Below are 22,255 nucleotides of genomic sequence, written 5' to 3'. Positions count from 1 at the left end.
TAGGGCTTCTGGGATTATTTTGAGAGCGTGTACCTCTCTTCCTGTGCTACAACCGGAAGATCTCATTTTGCTACCAAAAAGAAATGAAAAGGAGTCAGGGAAGGTGCAATCATCAGTGGGCCCTGGATACCAGGTGCTGATGCTGGTCCTCAGACCAATGGATATACTGTCATGGACTAGAGGCAGGACCTGTGGCAGCAGCTGGCATCCTTGAGTGGCTACTTCAACCCAACCATTCCTGCAGGGTCCCCTGGTGCTGCTATTCAGGCAACTGTCTACTCAGTACCCTTGCTTCTGGCTTATCTGGCAGTGGCAGCATCAACAGCAATGACTGAGAAACAAGCTGCCGTTTTTATTTTTCCATAATGACCCAAATACTCAAGATAGCATTCAGGCCCAGTGTCAGAGGGCGGCCAGGTTGGGAACTGGCCAAGGGCCCCTGTGGCTGGGAGGGGCCCCTGTTGTTGGGGATGGGTAGATGTACCTCCCGCTCCGTGATCCATGCTAGCATCGGGTCATGGACCATGCACCCCACAACACAATGCTGGCTTGGATCATGGAGCGGGAGCCATGCTCCCAGGCAACACCCCACTGACATGGACTTAAAATAGGCCCAGTACTTCCCATGTTGCTGCATTAGCATGCCACTGTGCTGTGCCGCCACTGCCAAGGACCCACTGCAATCTGATGCCTGAGGGCCTTTTACTGTCTGGTGCTGGCCCTGATAGCATTGCTCTGGGGCATTTTCAGATAGTGGGCTGTTTCCCAGACCCAGTTACTGCTGCTGGTGATGGTGGGGCAGATCAGTGGCCTGCAGACAGGGAGGGCATCACAGGACACTTGAATGAAGGCTGCCTGACCAGAAGGTATATCATCAGATGTGGGCTGCCCATCTGCATTCCACAAAAGTTCATTCCACCACAAAAAGCTGAAGTGAAGTTTAATGCAGCAGTCCCAATGCAATTCTTCAGGAGGAAGATACTGTGTAAATGTAAACTGATAGTACATGATGAAACAATGTTGTTTACTTATTACTACGTGGCTTGGTATACACTTTTCAGGGCAAGTGTTGATATTTCCACAGAAATCAAGGGGAAGGCACTAACTCCAGACATGGCCAGATAATATTCTAGGAGATATTCAGCTAGTAGCACTCCTGGCCTGCCATAAAGCTACAAATGCAACATTTGATGGCTTGGAGGTAAGAAATCCTGATGGCTTTCTATGACATCGAACGGTAAGAAAGAAGAGCAAAATTAAAAGGATAAAGGAGGAAAGAGAGCCTAGCAATAAAGGAAGTTTGCATAGCTGTTGTAACTGTGCACATAAACATCTCTAGCAGGAAGTAGGACAAGCTAATTAATGAAAAACGGTGGGGAAAGGAACATAATGTTTATATCAGTGTCAGTACCTGGCATCTTCAGGTAGTTGTCAAGGCCCCAGTAAGACTCACTGATGATTCCTGGCCTGGACTGCCTATGAAAGCCAATCAGCCTTCTGTGATGTGAAGTATATTTGGCTCCTAAACAGTCCTGAAAGTAATCATACTTTTCAGATGCACAGTTCAAATTAAAATCTCTCAGGACTTAGCAAATATTCTACCATTAAATTGTATTAAACGTATATTTGCAAAAATAATAATAATTAAAAATTCAGCTCAGTATTTCATCTCCATCTTAGGTGAGTAGATGCAAAGGTAGAAAGGATGTCTTTCATTTACCTGTTGTAGACAAAAGAAAAATTAGCAGGTGCATTTTATTGTGCCAGGATTAGAAAACCCATACCTGATCTCTTTTATCCAGCTATTAATTGTAAATGAGCCCTCTCTTCCTTTGTATTTGGTCACTCTAAATGTAGCTGAAATACTGTGTAGGAATTGTTATTTGCAGCAAATAACACCTCTGATCACTTTAGCTTCACCTATGCAAAGTAATAAGGGGAGAAAATACAGAACTGCTACACAAAAATCCAGTTTTCCTTATAAGAGCTTTGTAGAGAACCTCAGTGAGTGACAAATTCCCATGTTAAAATTAATTCAAATAAAGCTATTTTGGGCTGCTTTCACAGTTTGCTCAAAGATCATCTGGCTCTCTTTCACAGTCCAGACTCCTCTCCTTTGCATGACACACTCCACTCCGCAGTGGTGTTCTTTATCATGCCAGTTCTCATGAAATCTCATTATAGTCCACAGCAGTTATGCCACTGCTCATTGCAGCAACTGTTCTTAAATGAGCTTTTCCTACAGAGAATGCTGTGAGCTATTCTTAACCCCTCTCCAATTCTCTTTTGCTGCTGACCTAAGAACATATAAAGAACCCTGCCGAATCAGACCAAAGGCTCACCTAATCCAGCATCCTGTTCTCACAGTGGCCAGCCAGATGACTATGGGAAGCCTGAGTCAGGACTTGAGTGCAATAGCACATGTGATTCCCAATATCTGGTATTCAGATAAAAAGACATCCTGCACCAACAGTGGAGGCAGAACACAGCCATCACGGTTAATTATCATTGATAGCCTTATCCTAGATGAATTTGTCTAATCCTCTTTTAAAACCATCCAAGTTGGTGGTCATCACTGGTGGCAGAAGCTTCTGTAATGTAAGCATGCATTGTGAGATGAAGTGGCCTGCATGAAAAAAGAGCCTAAAAGCCATTTTAATTCCCCCCCCCAATCACTGGGCTCTGAAACCACAAGTAAAACCACCATTCCAGGGGAGAATTACAAGACATGGGAGATGTTAAGTAACTGCCACTCCCATCTTCCTGTGCTTCCATAAAAGCACCTCCCTTCTTAGCTAACATTCACATTATATTGGTAAAGATTGGCTTGGAAAGCCACATTTGCTGAGGTAACATATAGCTGTACCTGTTGGAATTGCGGCTTGCCTGTCAGGGCAAAGCCACTGCGTATAGCAGGAATGAATAGAGACAGAACACTAGAAGTGGTGAAGATGAATCTTTTACTGATCCAATAGCTTATAGATACAGATACACGAGCTCTCTCCTTCACAGACATCAAATACACCCCCCACACCCTGAGCTGTTTCTATGGCGTTATATAGCCTTGGCAGCTTTCCTGCCCAGCCACCTGCAGCCTTCGGTCTGCTCTCTGTCCTTGAGCCCCAGAGTGTGCTTACTTTAACCCTATCCATGCTCTGTTTGGAACACTTCATGTCTCAGCATTCTAACAAGCCCCCACCTTCCAAACAGACATGGCTTTCATACATTTTACATTTTACAGTTTTTGTTTTCTCATGTACAATTCACATTTCACCTATTACAGTTCAGGTTTACAGTTTCTTTCTTGCTTCTGGTCTCTCACTCCATCTTTTATTATTTTATGAATACATTTGTTTATCACATCAGACAACACATCAGTCAGCATTTATTTCTGGTTTGAAACATGTTAGATACAAGGTTTCCTCATTTGTTTTGCGTTCTGGCACTTCTGTAAAACCTGTATACCCATGCATTTCATCATGTTTTCGTATGATATCTATCTGGAATCTATCAGGCGGTTTTCCCAGATTAGATCTGTCTGATCTCCTTAAAACTACTTCTTGCTTGGGGCTGATTTGTGTTTCTGTCTCATCAGGTTCACGTTCCTCTTCCTCTTCTTTCACTGTTTGCCCCCCTTGTTCTGAGCCACTGTGTGTGTGTGTTAGATCAACTGATACTGACTTATCCCAGTCTTCCTCCTGGGCTTTCACACTCCGGCTAAATATCACCCTTTTCTCCTGTGGTAGCCATACGCGGTAAAAAACATTTTGAAACCCCAAAATAATTCCTTTCTGGGCCCTGGGTGCTAGTTTTCCCCTACGTTTTCCCTTGGGGACATGAACCCAGCATTTTGCACCGAATTTTAGGATGTGCTGGAGAGTAGGTTTACGTCCATACAGCTTTTCGTAGGGTGTCATGTTTATAGCACTGTGGAACAGCCTGTTCTGAATATAAGCCGCATATAAAATACATTCACCCCAGTAGGCATTACTCAGATTGGCATCTCTAATCATTACCCTCGTGGCATCTTGCAAGGATCTGTTTTTTCTCTCCGCCAGACCGTTCTGATGGGGGCTAAAAGGAGTGGTGAGTGCGTGTCTGCTCTCTGTCCTTGAGCCCCAGAGTGTGCTTACTTTAACCCTATCCATGCTCTGTTTGGTGCACTTCATGTCTCAGCATTCTAACAGTACCCTGAGTGTGGCATGAAACACATCCAAAATTGTGCACTGAAGAGGAAAATCAGTAACGGCAACCAATGTGCCTTTCTGAGCCAACCTAAATCTTATGCTAAGTGTACATATAATGTTTGCATTTAATGTGGACATTTTTTAAATGTAAACTAAAGAGTAGGTCCTGGAGGGGTTATAATTATCAGTATCATCGTAGAAGAGGAGGAGGGAGTTCAGCTCTTTCCTCCCCTGCTGAAATCACTTCTCTGAAGCTGCTATTGCATCTCTCACAATGCAAATAACAGCTTAAATGGAGTAATTGCCTTTCGTTAAACTTCCCAATCCCCCCTTCTTGTGATCCCAATATTTATCAGGGGAGAGGCCTTCATCAGCTGCTATTTACATGTTAAATACAAGGATGCATTTGAGATTACACCTGGTTTGGCCCTCTCTGAGGAAGATTTTATGGTCTGCAAAGTCATCCCAGGCTTTCCTAAAACATAGTGAGAAAACCACTGATATTTTGTGACTTAATACCAGAATGTGACAGAGCATCATAGAACAGGAGAAAGTTACCACTGCCTAAGGGTTTGGTTTTAAATTAGGTTAAACTTGAAAGAAACGTGTTTAATTATCCAAAAATCAGGCCAAAATTCAAAATCATAATTGCCCACGAAGTTCATATATATGTTTTCAGAAACACACACACAGACAGAGGTAACAGTTTACAAATAGTCACGACATTTTTGGTTCATGAGTAGCAAGATTACATCAGTATATTTCAAGCAAACAAAATCCATTGCACTCTCTGCGATTTACCTATGCATCCTTGCAAAAATTTTTCATCTGGATACTTTTCCAAACTATGCACTCTTTCTTAGAAGGAAAATACAAGAACATTCAATAGGATGAACACTTCTGTATTTATTCGTGCGCAAAATAAAGCTAGGGTGGTCACATGTTCTACTTTCAGAGGACAGTTCTCTATTTGACAGGCTGTCTGTCTGAGGCAGGTTTAAAGATAAAGAACCGTACAAAGGGAGACTTCAGGGCCCTATCCACAGCTGGCGCCTGAACAGCAGACTGAGCAAGCACACAGGTGCCAGCAGCATAGAAAGTGGGATCCCATATATCTGTTGCAATCAGCACAGAGCACCATGAAAACACAGTAAAAAGGGTGTTGGCAGGGGCCTTTGGTCCTTTTAAATATACCACATTTTAGCGGGTATATTCCCAACCCAATACAGAAAACTGCATGGCTGAAGTCAGCTTGAGTAGCTGCAACAGGAATACCACAGTACACAATAATACACAAAGAGAGATCCAATCTTGCACAATGGAATGGAACTAAAAATACATGAAAAAGAACCTAATTCCTGAAAACTGAAACTACTGAAACTGCCCAGTTTAGTTGTGTATATGCACTATGGAGCTGTATGCATATACCACATAGCTGACCACCTCCCTTCAGCAAGCAACACTAGCTGCCGATGAGCGGGTGCCTTTCTTCAGTTTCAGTTCTTGCTTCCTAAACATAACACTGCCTTACCTTTAAAGTAAGATATATGAGAAAGTATATAAGAGTTTACAGAAAGGAAATCTTAACATGAAATGTATTTTTTCCCCTTGGCCATTTCATTTAAGAGCAAGATCTTGTTTTCATTCTGTCCCACCAGGCATCCTGCTATCAACTTCAACAGAAGCAAGCATGAACCCTTAAGCACCCCACCCTTAAACACCCCACCACTTCATTTGGTTGCTTGAAAGCAATCTGTCAGGCTTCTTGCACTGTATCAAGGCCCATGCCTTCAATTATTCAATAATTCCAGTTTCCATGAAATAGATATGTAATTACAGCCTCTATACAAATCTGTGTCTTAAAATTATGTTGCATATACAATGGACAGAAAAACGCAGAAACTATGTCCAATTCTAATGAAAGTTTAATTGCAATACGACAGTATTGAGTTTACAGTTGTGGAGAGTGGAAACAGAAAGGAGGTGAGCTTCCTTCTTGCCGTTTAAACCCCCAAAATCAGAACAGTTCATATAGGCACTTGTGTGGAAGAAAGATGAACTCTTATGTGCTGGAATGCTGGTTTTGAATGTTTACATCACATGGTTTTTTTGTCCAGCAAACAGATGGACAAGGAGGCACCCAGCGATCTATGCAGCTTGGAACACATGGAACCACAGAAGATTTCCAGCAAAATATCAGATCTAGACAAGTGGAGAAAGATCTTTAGTTTCTATGGGTAAGATTTTTTTCCTTCTTGATTGTTGCATGAGCCAGCAATTAGATCATTGAATTAGATTCTATGATTCTATGGAGGAAGGCTTGGTGGCACACACTTGTAATCATTTTTTGTAGACTCTGCTGGATTTGTGCTTTTAGCTGCTTCAGCTATGTTTATTTTTATTTTTCAGATTGGAAATCAGCCATACAACCCATCAGGTAACTTTTCCCTATTTTTTTTAATATTGTGATGTTGCCAGCAAAAGCAATTGCTTTTAAAAATTGCTTGGGTATGCAAGGAAAGCAGGTGATGACAGCATCTACATCTTAAATTCAGCAAACTATAAAAACAGTCTTTTCTGGATACACAGATTTTACTCTGTTTAACAACTTTTAAATATATTTTAGATATATGTTCATGATTCATCTTTAAACTCCTGTGAAATACAGTACCAACAGTAAATTGGGGAAGGGCTGCTCTGCATGCAGATTGTCCCAGATTCAGTTCTTGGCATCTCCAGGTTCGGCTTGGGGTAGACAGGACTCTGGTCTGAAATCTTAGAGAGCCACTGCCAGTCAGTGTCAGCAATCTCAAGTCAAGCTTTTCTTTATCAGTTTTAAAATATAAGAAGAACCCTGCTGGATCAGACCAAAAGCACATCTAGTCCAGTATCCTGTTGTCAAAGTGGCCAACTGGATAACACAACCGCCCTCCTGCGATTCCCAGCAAATGATATTCAGCGATATGCTGCCTCTGGTAGTAGAGATAAGAACACAACGGTAGAAGTTATTGCTGTAGGACTTTTAAATGTGCTTTTCACAGTCTGTGCAGTTCTCCCCCATTTAATTTGCAAAGTTAGAATTAACAGGGTTTTTCCGACTTTGCTGCTGTGCTTTTGGCGACTCTTTCCACACCACTTAGTTCCCTGCAGGAAAATTGTCACTGCCTTCATTTTGCAAACAAGACAGCAACTACGGATGGGAGAGAAATTCAACTGGGGTTGCATTTAAAGCTGAATTTATCAAATTTGCACTTTCCGAAATGATGTGAGAACCAAAATACCTTCAGAATCCACACTTGTCCAAATTTTGTGATGCAGTTCTCCAACCACATAATGCTTACAAAAATGAACGTGTATGGGGAAAGTGTGCATAAAAATGAATATATTAGTGAAAATATCATACAAAAATTAGTTATGAAAATTTGATTGCACAAATGTATACATTAGTCAAAACTGTATACAAAGATGTGTTTATTAGGAGAAATTCACTCTAAAATGCTGCAGGATTTTCATGAGAATTTTTAAAACAAAAATTCATAAATTGCTACAGAAATGTAGAAAACTGAATTTCAGAATGGAAAAAAGAAAAACTGAGACAACTGGAATTGACAGGTCCTTCCATCCCTAGTGGCAACCCTATCTGCCTTCTTTGTGATATAAGAATCATCAAGTTGGAAGGTCGCTTTGAGGTCATCTAGTCCAACCCTTTGCTCAATGCAGGATCTGCAAAGCAGGATGTATCCCCAGCATTCCTGACAGATGGCTACCCAGCCTCCACTTGAATAGTTCCAGAGAAGAAGAGCCCACCACCTTTCAATGGAGTCTGTTACATTTTCAAACAGTTCAAAGAGTTAGGACAGCCTTTCCCAACCAGTGTGCCTCCAGATGTTGTTGGACCACAATTCCCATCTTTCCTGACCATTGGTAATGCTGGCTGAGGCTGATGGGAGTTGTGGTCCAACAACATCTGGAGGCACACTGGTTGGAAAAGGCTGAGTTAGGAAGTTTCTCTTAATGTTTAGCCAAAATCTGCTTCCCTGCAATTTCTGCCTCTCAGTTCTACTCCTGCTCTCCCATCTGGAGCAAAAAGGAACATGCCTGATCTGGCTTCTGCATGACAGACCTTTAGATAGGTGGAGACAATGTCTCCTTTTTGTCTTCTCTTCTCCAGGCTAAACCTTTGCAGCTGTTTCAACCATTCATAAGACTTGCATAGCCCCTTAAGCAGCATGCAAAGTATGTTCAGTGTATCATTGTTTCTCCATATGCTTCCTCTTGGCAGCAACTGTTTATGCTACCTCAGAGGCCACTTCTGCTATCCCCCCAAGTCTTTAGCCTCCATCATTGTAATAGGTATCTGCTTTCAGAAAGGGGAGAATTCCTGCTGCACACTCAATGTAGGATGGCAAGCTAACCAAAAAAAGCTCAGAGCCTGTGCTTTTAACAGCAGCTTGATCTGCAGTAATCAACAGAAAGAGCTTCTCACAAGATAATCAGAACACCTGTTTAAAGCAGCAGAGCAGAGACCATGATAAAGTTGGCAACCCTCTCCAGGTGGTTTTTAAAATATCCTACTCAGAGTAAACCCATTGAAGTTAATTGACGTGACTAATTTAGGTTCATTGTTCAATGGGTCTACTGTGAGTAGGATTTAGCTGAATACAACCCTTAATCTATGCTTCTGTGCTCAAGCTTACATCATAAAAACACACAAGCAATCTAAACTTTAAATCTAAAATTAAACTTTCCCCCCTTCATTTAGCATCAAGATACGGTTACTTTCCAATTAATATGTTTCCATGCATGGACTGCAATTACTAGAGCAGAGCAATAGTGCATTTTGAAACAACGTTAATTAAAATGTATTGAGCTAACAAGAATCTATGTAAAAGGAACAAATCATGACAGAATGGATGTACATTTCAGAAAGTGTGGCAAAATGGATGGCTACACAATATATCAATGAGAGCTCTATATTTCGAATCGCCCTTGTACATCATATAAACTTTAAACATGTAGAATTATTATCCATTTACTGGAGTTTCATATAATAAAATTAAGTGGCCATAAAGCTACATAAAGTTAGCATGCTAAGGTAACTAAATCAGAGGCCTACTTCCATGTCTATTCTGGCCAATTGAATTTTGAAATAAAATAATCATATTTTTGAAAAAATATATAAGCCTGCAATTAAAAGGAATAGATTGCTTGACAGAAATGTGAAAACTGATTTAATTGACAAATGGCACAAAATAAAATTCATTTTGAAATGTTTATTTCTATTCTTCTTACAACTTGTGTAACATTTAATACATTTAACTTTCTAGGGCATCTGTTGCTATTGCATATCATCTTTACATGTTTTGCATTTTTCCAAAATTTGCAATGCCATTCTCCAGCGAAATAACATGTATAAAAATGCATATACTTGGGTAAAGTAGGCATAAAAATCATATATCAGTGAAAATAACATATAAAAAGGCATATTAGGCAAAAGTGCATACAAACATGTGAATGTTAGGAGAAATTTGCTCTAATATGGTGATGAATTTTCATGAGGCCATTTTTAAAAAAATCACAAACTGATGTGGAAATGTGGAGAACTGAGTTTAAGATTGGAAAAATGAGAAACTGACAGAAACCAAAGGTTGACAGATTCGGCTATCCCTACTCTGCACTGCCTTACTCATAATCAGCCTTGAATATATAACAGAGAAGGAAAAATTAAAATAAAACCAGTGTTTATTTCAATATTTCTTTGTGAAGACAGGGTTAATATCTTTTTGTGGTATTCAGTGCCAGTCCGACTCAGGGTAGACCCACTGAAGCTAATGGACATGACTAAGGATGCAATCCAACCAACATTTACACCGGGCTGAGGGGAATTGGATGCGGTGGATCTCCAGCTGAGCATAAATCCCTCAGCTCAACTCAGCCAGGATCCATTTGGTCTAGCCTGGCTCAACCGGGGCTCAGCCAGCTCAGCTGAGACTAGTGTAAGTGAAGTCAGCATAAGTCCCCAAAAAGGGGCATTCCGGGGGTGTGCCAGGGGAGGGGCTGAGATGAGCGTACTTAGGCTGTATCCAAGTCATGCTCGGAGTGCTCCTGCAGGCCCCAGTTCAGGCAAAAGCTACGCCGGGAAAAAGGTCAATCTAAGAAAATAATTATAATAGAAGTCAATGGAGAAGGCTTATTCCTCGGTAGAGGTATTTAGAAGAGCAGGCTTTTACTTTCTGGTTGCTGTGTGCAGCTCCCATCTGAGCCAGCATTCAGCCAACCCAGAGGCTCCTGAACGGCAACTGGATGCGGCAAAACTTTGCACTGACATCACTTACACCAGCTTCCTCTGAATTGGATTGCTTTGTAACTTTTATTATTATTATTATTATTATTATTATTATTATTATTATTATTATTATTATTATTATTATTATTATTATTATTATTATATATCCTGCCCTTCCTCCCAGCAGGAGCCCACCCACTGAACCCAGTGGGTGTACTCTGAGTAGGAGTTAGCTGAATACCAGTCTGTATTTCCAAAACCTCTTCTAGTGCTGTAGCTTGGATGAGAGCCATTTAATTTCTTAACCAGAAGGAGAGCTCCTGTTCTTCGGTAATCCAGGAGACTGAGCCATGGCTATTCTCCTTTTCAAGTATCATCTGCCACTAGGTAATTTTGCCTGTGATGACTTTTGTTCTGTTAGTAAGCTATGGATAACAGACCAAGGCAGCAGCAGGTTAAAAGATGGGTAGACTCCAAGTTGAGTTACATAGAAATATTACAGGAGGAAGTTAAGAAGAGTCAACTTGTAAGTAAGAAAAAATTTTCTTTTCTTTTTTTTTGCCACAAGAAAACAATCCTTTCTTGCTGGGAATGTGAATTGTTTTTGGCTAGTCGATTGTGCCATGTACTATGGTGCAACAAACAGAATGCTAAAGGAACCATTAATGTGACTCTGAAGTAACACTGATACCTCAGTCCTAGACTCCTCGCTGCACTTATTTGGAACTAAGTCCCATTGGTTGCAGTGGGATTTACTTGTGAGGAAGTATGGTCAAGGTTTGTTGATTGTATGTACTGGAGGTTGGGACCAAAGGGCAGTTTAGGGATTCTGCTTGTGTACCGCCCACCCTGCTGCACAGCAGACTCCCTGACCGAGGTGCTCGAGGTGGTCTCGGCTGTGCGGTTATTTACCCCGAACTTATTGGTTTTGGGGGATTTTAACGTGCATGCCGAGGCCACTCTCACTGGAGCCCCTCGGGATTTCATTGAAACCATGACTTCGTGGGAACTGCACCTGAGTAATATGGGTCCCACCCATGTAGCCGGTCATACTATTGACCTTGTGTTTGCCTCGGGAGAGGAGGGAAGTGTTCTGAAAATGGAGACTGTTTCTTCTAGCCCTGTGTCATGGTCAGATCACTACCTGGTGAATATGGATCTCTCACTGCCGCTTACCCTCCGCAGGGGACAAGGACCCATTAGGATGGTCCGCCCCAGACGCCTGATGGAGCCTAAAGGATTCCTGAATGCGCTGGGTGATTTGGAGCTGACTGAAGGACACCCGGTCGAAACCCTGGTGATGGAGTGGAACAGGGAGATCACTAGGGCGATAGACCGGGTGGCACCGAAACGTCCTCTCCCCCTGAATAGAACTCAGACTGCACCCTGGTATACACCACGGCTGCGCGGTCTGAGACAGGAGGTGAGACGACTAGAACGCCAGTGGTGGAAATCTTGCGCTGAAGACGATCGGACACTGGTTAGAGCGGCAATAGCGGCCTACCAGTGGGCAACAAAGGCAGCAAAAAGGCAATTTTTTGCTGCCTCTATTGCGTCGGCAGAGTGTTGTCCCAGGAGGCTGTTCCAAGTGGTCCGAAGCCTGGTCGGTCCAGTTGCTCAGGAACCTATGGAACATTCAAAAGCCTCCTGTGACACATTTGCTAAACACTTTGCCGATAAAATCGAGTGCCTAAAGGGCAAGATTCCGTACGCCGTGGTTACAAGTAGTGGTCCAGAGGCGGCCAGTTGCATTCTGGACTGCTGGGATCGGTTTTGGCCTCTTCTCTCTGATGAAGTGGACAAGGTGTTCTCTACTGTGAAACCAACCACTTGCTTGCTTGATCCTTGCCCTTCATGGCTCGTTATGAGCTGTAAAGAGAGACTGGGTGAAGGGATCAAGGCAGTGGTAAATGCATCCTTGGAGGAGGGTGCAATGCCATCAGTCCTCAAGGAGGCAGGGATAAGACCTATTTTGAAAAAGCCCTCCTTGGATCCCCAAGAGTTAAACAACTTTCGCCCAGTCTCCAATCTACCATTCTTGGGCAAGGTGATTGAGCGAGTGGTGGCTAAACAGTTACAGACACACTTGGAGGAAGCAGATTATTTAGATCCTTTCCAATCGGGCTTCAGGACTGGACGTGGAACTGAAACAGCCTTGGTCGCTCTGGTGGATGATATGAGGAGGGCGTTGGATAGGGGAGAACACACATTCCTCGTCCTCCTGGATCTCTCAGCGGCTTTCGATACCGTTGACCATGGTATCCTTTTAAATCGCCTGGAGGGATTGGGAATAGGAGGCACTGTTTTACGGTGGTTCCATTCCTATCTCTCCGGCAGATACCAACGGGTAGCATTGGGGGATGAGGTTTCAGACCCTTGGCCCCTCAACTGTGGTGTGCCACAGGGTTCTATCCTCTCCCCCATGCTATTCAACATTTATATGAAACTGCTGGGAGCCATCATCAGGAGTTTTGGGCTGCAGTGTCACCAATATGCGGATGACATGCAGCTCTATCTCTCATTTAAATCTTCACCAGAGTTGGCTGTGGATACCTTGTCCAATTGCCTGGAGTCTGTAAGTGGATGGATGGGAGAGAACAGGCTGAAGCTGAACCCCGACAAGACCGAGGTGTTGCTAGTGGGGGATAAGAGAAGGTTGGGAATTTTAGACTTGGTCCTTAATGGGGTGAGATTACCCCTGAAGGACCAGGTCCGCAGCCTTGGGGTCATTTTGGACTCCTAGCTGTCTATGGAGGCTCAGGTTTCGGCAGTGAGCCGGGCAGCCTGGTACCAAATTCATCTGGTACAGAGGCTGCGACCCTACCTTCCTATACCTCTGCTCCCACGAGTGATACATGCCCTGGTCTCCTCTCGATTAGACTACTGTAATGCGCTCTACGTGGGGTTACCCTTGAAGACGGTCCGGAAATTGCAACTGGTACAGAATGCGGTGGCACGCTTAATAAAGCAGAGCCGTCGCCGGGACCATGTCACCCCAGTGTTGATGGAGCTACACTGGTTGCCAGTTGTGTACCGGGCCCAATTCAAGGTGTTGGTGTTGACCTTTAAAACCCTATACGGTTTCGGCCCAGTTTATCTGAAGGAACGCCTCCAGTATCACCAAATATGCCGCCAAACAAGATCAGCCTCACAAGACCTTCTCTCGGTCCCACCGGTGAAAACAGCTAGGCTGGTGCAGACCAGAGAGAGGGCTTTTTCGATCGTGGCTCCCACCCTCTGGAACTTGCTTCCTTTTGACCTCCGACATGCCTCCTCCCTGATGGCTTTTCGCTGAGCCTTAAAGACCTGGCTATTCAGGCAGGCCTATGGGATCTCTGGGGTGGGCTAGGTTCTTAAACTGTATTATTGAAGGGATGGTTTTAGATGAATTGATGTTAATGTTGTGACTGCTGATTGTATGTGTTTTATATTGTATTTTATATTGTTGTAAGTCGCCCAGAGTGTCCGTTAATTCGGACAGATGGGCGACTAACAAATAAAATTTATTATTATTATTATTATTATTATTATTATTATAAGGTGACAGCTCTAGCACATCAGATATCAAATTATTATTTTGTAAACTGTACTCTCTGCAAAGCTACCGTCACTGGGTGCCTTTAAACATTTGGTACTGATTTTAAAATGATGTGTTCACTTAAGCACTCCAAAAAGAGAGTTAGATTTGAAACAATATAAAAACCTTTCATATCCTTGCAGGTAAAAGGCAAAACTTGCCATTGAATAAGATTCTGATACAGTTCCTTTGTCTTGGGAGAATATTTGATATAAAAAAATAAAGTCAGAAAAGAGATAGCATAATGGAAAAAATATTTTGAATATGTTCTGCTGCTTGGTTTTTGTTTGTTTGTCTGTCTGTCTGTTTGTTTGTTTATATATATATAGATGCGCCAAGACCACAAAATGGAGGATGACAAAGAGGATGCAGCTGCAGCATCTCAAATCAAAAATTCCCTAAAACACAGCCGGTTTCCATCCAATATTCTTTATTCAATTCCCAAAGCTCTCATAGTCTCATCGAACCTAGGAGGGCGGCCCATCTCCCTGGAGATGGCAGTGGTAAGCAGACCTTGTCAATTAAGTATGAGCTGAAACTTAATCTTGCCAAAATTAAAGAGACACAGAAATCTTATCCAGGAGCGCTGTTGGAATCTTGGCTGTAGTTGGCTGCTGTTAGAAATAATTTAAAGGGAATATAATGGATATTGGTTGTTTGGAATGCCTTTCAAGGATGCTACTGGCCCCTGAATGCATGCATCTGATGCTACATTAGGCATAGGACAATATAGATATGATGTGATATTTAACTCCTTATTCTATTCTATCAGTGGCTCATTAGTTTGTATCTAGAGTTGTATCTAGGGATGGAGCAGAAATTCAATTTTGTTTGCATTTTGATGAGAAACTACCTACATTTCACACACCTCAAACCATATAGCATAGCTATCCTTCGAAATTAACACTTCTCCATATGTTGTGATGTGTTCTCCAAGCAAACAATAATGCATATATTAGGGGGAAATGTGCATAAAAGTGCATATATTAGGGAGAATAACATTAATTCTGTGTTGTGTGAAGAAGTCCTTTCTTTGATTTGTCCTGCATCTGCTCCAATCCATTTAATTGGATGACCCCAAGTTCTAGCATTATGAGCTTAGGTGAGCTGTAGTAGAAAACTTTTCCCAAGTCGTTTTCATCAAGAAGCACTAAACCTTTCCCTTGATGGTAGTTTCCCCAAAACATATTGGGAACCATGTCTATTAGTGCAGCCATCTTTTCTGTTCAAGGGGAAAATCTCTCTCTCTAAGCACTTTCTACATACCATGCATAATTTTCAAAACCTCCTGAAAGTCTCAAATGCTTTTAACAGAAACGTTGTGGTGCACTGGGCAGTCCATGAGGTGATCTGTGGCAAGGTTGCAGAACAGTCGAGAATATTTGTACTACTTGCCCCCACACTTTATTTATTTATTTTCTTGATGATTGTAAAGACTGATGTCATTTTGACCAGGGCCGGATTATAGAGAAAATTAATAAGGCCCTGGCCCAGGGGCCATGATTCTCATACTCCATCGCTGGTTTTGAGAATGAGGCTGATGTTGAAAGTAAAAATGGTATTAGAATATGAGTTACATATCTACCTTGATTTCTAGAACAAATGTGTAAGTGGTCTCCCAAGACCCCCAGCAATTTCCAAGTTGTGCATGGGCACGATAGATGTTTAAGAACAACTACCTTTCCTCATTGGGAAGATGCTCCAGTCCCCTGATCATTGTGGTAAATGCTTGGTTCACTCCCAAGAAGACAAGAATATTAGCTTTCTTTGAATCAAGAATGTAAGTTTTTAAATTCTTCCCCATCTTAAGGGACTACGTAAGATGTTATTTGGAAGCACATTCCAAGTCTTCAGCTATGAATGGAAAACAGCATATTTCAGATTCAATTATCCATATACTGACTTGGCCTATGCACTGGAGACAGATAAGGTAATACCTGGCAGCTATTTTTATACTGATAAATACTCTGTCTGTATGAATCAGACCAATCCCATGCCAGTCATGTACTCCCTAGATGCACAAGGCCAAAATCACTACCTACCTATCTGCCTTGGCTCTCCCTGTATAAAATAGGAATTTGTGTCACCTCCTTCACAAGGTAGTGAGAACATAAGTATGTTGTAAAGCACCTTTCTCATTTCATGACATATCAAGAATGAGGCAGAAGTCACATAGAGCTGGTTCACACAGCAGGATATGAAATACATTCCATCCCCATGTGTACTGAAGCTTCTAGCTGCCTATAGCAGCTATATGCTCTAAAGGTTGCCATAACTAGTTATTAGAGAGCCCCATTCCAGTCTTCTTAATAAAGGTGTCACTGACTAGTAGGGACAGGTCAGAATTCAAACAGTTTGCATTTAAATTCAAGTTTGAATTTATCAAATTTATACTTTCCAAAACAATATGAGAACTGAAACACAGCCATCCTTCAAATGTTCTGATGCACTTTTCCAGCCAAGCAATGCTTCTCAAAAAATACATATATAAAAGGAGAGTGTGCATGAAAATGAATATATGAGTGAAAATAACACAAAAAGGCATTATATTAAGAGCAATTGCTTGCATAAATGTGTACATTATTTTTATTTTATTTATTTATTTGTTTCATTTTTAAACCGCCCATAGCGAGTAGCTCTCTGGGCGGTGTACAAAAGATTAAAAATACAGAAATACAAAATATCACAATAAATAAACAGTAAACAAAGAGATTTAAAATTGTAACATTAAACGCATTAAAATGCCTGGGAGCATAGCCAGGTCTTAACCTGGCGCCAAAAAGATAGAAGCGTCGGCGCCAGGCGTACTTCTTCGGGGAGGCTATTCCACAGCTCGGGGGCCACTACAGAAAAGGCCCTAGATCGAGTAACTGTCCTCCGGGCTTCCCGATGGGTTGGTACCCGGAGGAGGGCCTTAGATGCTGAGCGAAGTGACCGGGTCGGTTCATAGCGGGAGAGGCGTTCCACAAGATACTGCGGTCCCACGCCGTGTAAGGCTTTATAGGTCAAAACCAGCACCTTGAATCTGGCTCAGAAGCAAATAGGTAGCCAGTGCAAACGGGCCAGAACAGGTGTTATATGCGCTGACCGACTGGTCCTCGTCAGCAGTCTGGCTGCTGCGTTTTGCACTAGCTGAAGCTTCCGAACTGTCTTCAAGGGCAGCCCTACGTAGAGCGCATTACAGTAATCCAACCTAGAAGTTACCAGAGCATGAACAACTGAGGCGAGGTCATCCCTGTCCAGATAGGGGCGTAGCTGGGCTACCAACCGGAGGTGGTAGAACGCATTCCTTGCCTCCGTGGCCACTTGCGCCTCAAGAGACAAGGAAGGATCGAAAAGAACCCCAAGACTACGAACCTGTTCCTTCAAGGGGAGTGTAACCCCATCTAGAACAGGGTAAACATCCACCATCTGGGCAGGGAAGGCATTCACCAACAGTGTCTCAGTCTTGTCTGGATTGAGTCTCAGTTTATTAGCTCTCATCCAGTCCATTATCACGGTCAGGCAGTGATTCAGCACATCCACAGACTCACCTGTAGAAGATGAAAAGGAGAAATAGAGCTTCATGTCATCAGCGTACTGGTGGCAACGCACTCCAAAACTCCTGATGACCGCACCCAGAGGCTGCATGTAGATGTTAAAAAGCATGGGGGACAAAACCGACCCCTGAGGGACTCCACAATGGAGAGTCCAAGGTGTCGAGCAATGTTCCCCAAGTACTACCTTCTGGTGACGATCCGCCAAGTAGGAGCGGAACCACTGCCAAGCAGTGCCTCCAACTCCCAACTCCGCGAGTCTCCCCAGAAAGATACCATGGTCGATGGTATCAAACACCGCTGAGAGATCAAGGAGAATCAACAGAGTCACACTCCCTCTGTCCCTCTCCCGACAAAGGTCATCGTACAGGGCGACCAAGGCTGTTTCAGTGCCAAAACCAGGCCTAAAACCGGATTGAAATGGATCCAGATAATCGGTCTCATCCAAGAGCGCCTGGAGCTGACCGGCAACCACCCGCTCCAGAACCTTGCCCAGAAAGGGGACATTCGCCACTGGTCTATAGTTGTTCAGGTCATCTGGGTCTAAGGAAGGTTTCTTTAAAAGAGGTCTTACTACTGTCTCCTTGAGGCTACTAGGGACTACTCCCTCACTCAAGGAGGCATTTATCACTTCCTTGGCCCAGCCAGTGGTAGTAGTCCTGCTAGCCTTCACTAGCCAAGATGGACAAGGATCTAGAGCAGACGTGGTCGCCCGCACCAATCCAAGCACCTTGTCCACTTCCTCAAGCTGCACCAGCTGAAACTCATCCAATAATGAAAGACAAGACGTGGATTCGTCTGTCATAACATCGGAGTCTAGGTCCCTACGGATGCATGCGATTTTATTTTGGAAGTGCCCTGCGATGTCGTTACAGCGAGCTTCAGATGTTTCAATAGTATCTCGAGGACCAGAATGTAAGAGTCCTCGTACAACCCTAAAAAGCTCTGCAGGGCAGCAGAGAGATGTCCTGATAGAGGCAGCGAAGTGAAACTTCTTCGCCGCCCTTACCGATTTTATATACGACTTAGTAGAGGCACTTACCAAAGCATAACTGCATCCGTCTGGAGTTCGTCTCCATCTGCACTCCAGCCTCCTTCTCTCTTGCTTCATCACTCTCAGCTCCGGGGTATACCACGGAGCTGTATGAGCTCTGCATCGAAGAGGGCGCGCGGGAGCAATCGTGTCAATAGCCCGGGCCATCTCCGTATTCCACAGTTCGACCAAGGCCTCGACAGGAGCGCCAGTACTATCAGCTGGAAAAACTCCCAGAGCCGTCTGAAAACCAATAGGATCCATAAGCCTCCGAGAGCGGACCAACTTAATAGGTCCCCCACCCTTGCAGAGGGAAAGAGTCGTCGTAAGTCTAAAACTCAGCAGGCGGTGATCTGTCCATGACAATAGAGTAGATGAAAAACACCCCACCTCCAGATCACCATTTCCATGACCAGTGGCGAAGATCAAATCAAGAGTGTGACCCGACACATGCGTTGGGCCAGTAACAAATTGAGACAGCCCCATGGTTGTCATGGAGGCCATGAAGTCCTGAGCCGCCCCAGATAAAACAGTCTCGGCATGAATGTTGATGTCCCCCAACACCACAAGTTTGGGGGACCTCAGCAATACCTCCGAGACTATCTCTGTCAGCTCAGCTAGGGAAGCTGTTGGGCAGCAAGGTGGGCGGTACACCAACAGGATTCCCAGTCTGTCTCCTTGACCCAGCACAAGGTGGAGGCACTCTAGACCAGTCGTCATCTGGACAGGATGCCTGGTGAGAGAGAAAGTACTCCTATAGACCACAGCGACCCCGCCTCCCCGACCCTCAGGTCTACCATAGTGCTGCACCGTATACCCAGGTGGACAAAGCTGAGAGAGAGCAACTCCTCCCTGCTCACCCACCCAGGTCTCGGTTAGACATGCCAGGTCGGCACCCTCATCCACAATTAAATCGTGGACAAGGGAGGTTTTATTATATACCAACCTGGCATTCAAAAGTAGCACCTGGAGATCTAAGGGCTGGCTGATAGAACAACCAGCAGTTCTGTGGCCTTGAGAAGAACCGGAACAAGACACAGACACAACTTGTCTGGGGCGAGTTCCCCTTACCTGGCACGTTCTCCTCCTAGCGCCATACCTCCCATAACCCGTCACTACGCTAATTGGGGCCCCCAAAAGCCCCCCCGTTAAATGCAAAATATGATCTCCCAGGCACATATTTAAAAATACTGAAACACAACAGGCACATTCACACAACAACACATAAAATACACATAAACGCATACAAACACATCCACACAATCTCATTCACACACACAAACAAACAAACTAACAAATTAAAATGCACCCAAACATCAACAATAGCAGCCGGTATTAAAAATACTCCTCCGCATCAAGCTTCGTCCATAAATAATATCTGCAAATAAAGTTGTAAAATATCTGCCCACGACCCAATAAACAAACAAGTAAGCAAGCCAAAAGGACAGAACACGCCCCAAGCAGCGAACTTGAATGGAGTGGTGGCAAACAGGCAGAAAGCCACGATGAAGCAAGGACATAGGAGTAGGCAGAAGCAACGGAACCCAGCAGCAACGATCCAGCGATGAAACAACAACAAGGAGCAGGCAGAAGCAGCCGAAAAAATGTCCGGGCAACAGCGGCACGAAGGCCCCGGCAGCAGTGGAAAAGCAATGGGCCCGGCCGCCACGATGGTATTCCAGCGGCGACACAGCCCGCAGCGGCGGGGGCGGCGACGGCAGCGGCAGCACAAGCAGCAACGATGACAACCCGGGCGAGAGTACAGCCCGCAGCGGCAGAGGCGGCGGCCACAACGCCTGCACACGGGCGGGCCCGCAACAACGGCGGCGACAGCACCAGCCGCAGCGACAGCGCCCCGGGCAGCGACACAGCCCGCAGCGGCACACGGGCCGGCAAGCGACGGCAACAGCAGCACAGGCCGCGACGAAAAGCAACGGCCCAGCCGCTGTGACAGCACCCCGAAGAGCGGCCCAACCGCCGCAACGACGGCAGCACGGCAGCACGGCACGGCCCGCAGCGGCGGCGATGAAACAGAGCCGCAACACCCAGGCAGCAGCATGACAGCGACAGCGGCAGCGGGCAGGCGGCGGCAGCGGCACAACCCAGCAACGACGCCCGCGCACAAGCAGCAGCAAAGCCCCAGGCAGCACAGCCCGCAACAACGACAACAGCGGGCAACGGCGGCGACAACGGCCCCAGGTATGCAGCAATATTCAGCCTGTAGTGACAGGCAGACAAACCGGCAGATGATAATGATGGTATTGATGGCATTGAAGTTTTTAAAGGATGTTTTTAAAGTTGAAGCGCGGAGCTCCCTGCTAAGCATCCGCCTCAGTCGCCATCTTGCTTTGACATTAGTCAAAACTGCACACCAAAATTTGTTTACAGATAAATTCTCACTAAAATGCTGAAGGATTTTCATGAGGATTTTTTTAAAAAATCATAAATTGCTGCAGAAATGTGGAGAACATAATTTATGATTGTAAAAATGAGAAACTGAGAGAACCGAAATGGACAGATTCTTCCATCCCTACTGGCTAGCATCAGTACCCAAAGATTTCTAATCTGACCGCTTTCGTCTTGTGGGCTCAGCGCATATTCATTTAAGCAGAGTGTAGGGTGGTTTTGTGTGTGTGTATGTGTGTGCGCTTACCAAAGTCCAAGGGCTCTTGTATGTGTTGCAACTCACCACACTTAAATTGCATGACACACTTGAATTACCCCACAACAATGATAGTGGTGCATGTGGTGAGGCAGAACTGCCCTCTCAACATCAGTGTTGCTCCTGCTAACTTGGACAGAGCTGAGGGAAGGCAGCCCTAAGGTCAGAGCTTGGAAAATTTACTTTTTTTGAACTACAACTCCCATCAGCCTCAGCCAGCGTGGCCACTGGGTTGGGCTGATGGAAGTTGTAGTTCAAAAAAGTAACTTTTCCAAGCTCTGCCTGAGGTCAGGGCAGAACAGTTGCACTGATGGGACCGCTGCTGCTAATCCAGCATTCCCATTGGTGCAACCACTTGGCCCCAACCTCGCTGCCACCCAGCTTCATCCCTACCCAGGTAAGCAGCAGTGATGCAGATGTTGGGAGGGCCACTCCACCCTGTCACGTTAGCTGCTACTGGCATAAATAAATGCACATCCTAACTTAAATAGAGCTTACACACTATATTTTCTTTTAGGGAGGAGGAGCCGCTGTTCAGATGGCTGTTCAGATGAACATTATTAAATACTTACTGTTTGTACAAAATAACGATGAAAATATGGACCTGCAAAGGTAAGGAAGTAGATGTGGGTGGACAGAGATATTTATTAATGCTATATGAGTTTTTGGTTCCAGAATTTTTGGTTCCCATACCACTTGCCTTATGTGGCCCAATGAATCTAGATAGAGAGAATGGAGATACCTTCCAGTATTGAAAACCAAGGAGCTGTTTCATAGTCTTTTACAGGGAAGCAAAACCTGTGGCTCTTCAGATTTTGCTGGATACCAACTGCCATCAGTCCCAGCTAGTGTGGGGATAATCCGGGATGATGGCAGCTGTATTCAACAACAGTGGTGCAGCTAGGAAACTTTGGATCGTGGATTTAATATTAGGGGGAGGGGTCTTTAGATTGCCTTGTGTAAAGCACATAAAG

The 22,255-nt window shown here is 44.3% G+C and overlaps 1 protein-coding gene across 1 annotated transcript in view; it reads left to right on the top strand.

Annotated features, from left to right (window-relative positions):
* The first annotated feature begins 6,311 nt into the window (after window positions 1-6,311).
* MINDY4B (MINDY family member 4B) overlaps window positions 6,312-22,255 on the top strand; it is a 41,942-nt gene continuing 25,998 nt past the window's right edge. The window contains exons 1-5 of the mRNA XM_061637035.1: window positions 6,312-6,424; window positions 6,597-6,624; window positions 14,380-14,553; window positions 15,861-15,980; window positions 21,799-21,893. Coding sequence (XP_061493019.1) covers window positions 6,312-6,424; window positions 6,597-6,624; window positions 14,380-14,553; window positions 15,861-15,980; window positions 21,799-21,893 — 530 coding nt within the window. The remainder of the gene's footprint in view (window positions 6,425-6,596; window positions 6,625-14,379; window positions 14,554-15,860; window positions 15,981-21,798; window positions 21,894-22,255) is intronic.

Source organism: Rhineura floridana, chromosome 7 (genome assembly GCF_030035675.1).
Source record: "Rhineura floridana isolate rRhiFlo1 chromosome 7, rRhiFlo1.hap2, whole genome shotgun sequence".
NCBI lineage: Eukaryota > Metazoa > Chordata > Lepidosauria > Squamata > Rhineuridae > Rhineura > Rhineura floridana.
The sequence above is the reverse complement of the archived record's forward strand: the minus strand, read 5'-3'. Positions and strand labels throughout refer to the sequence as shown.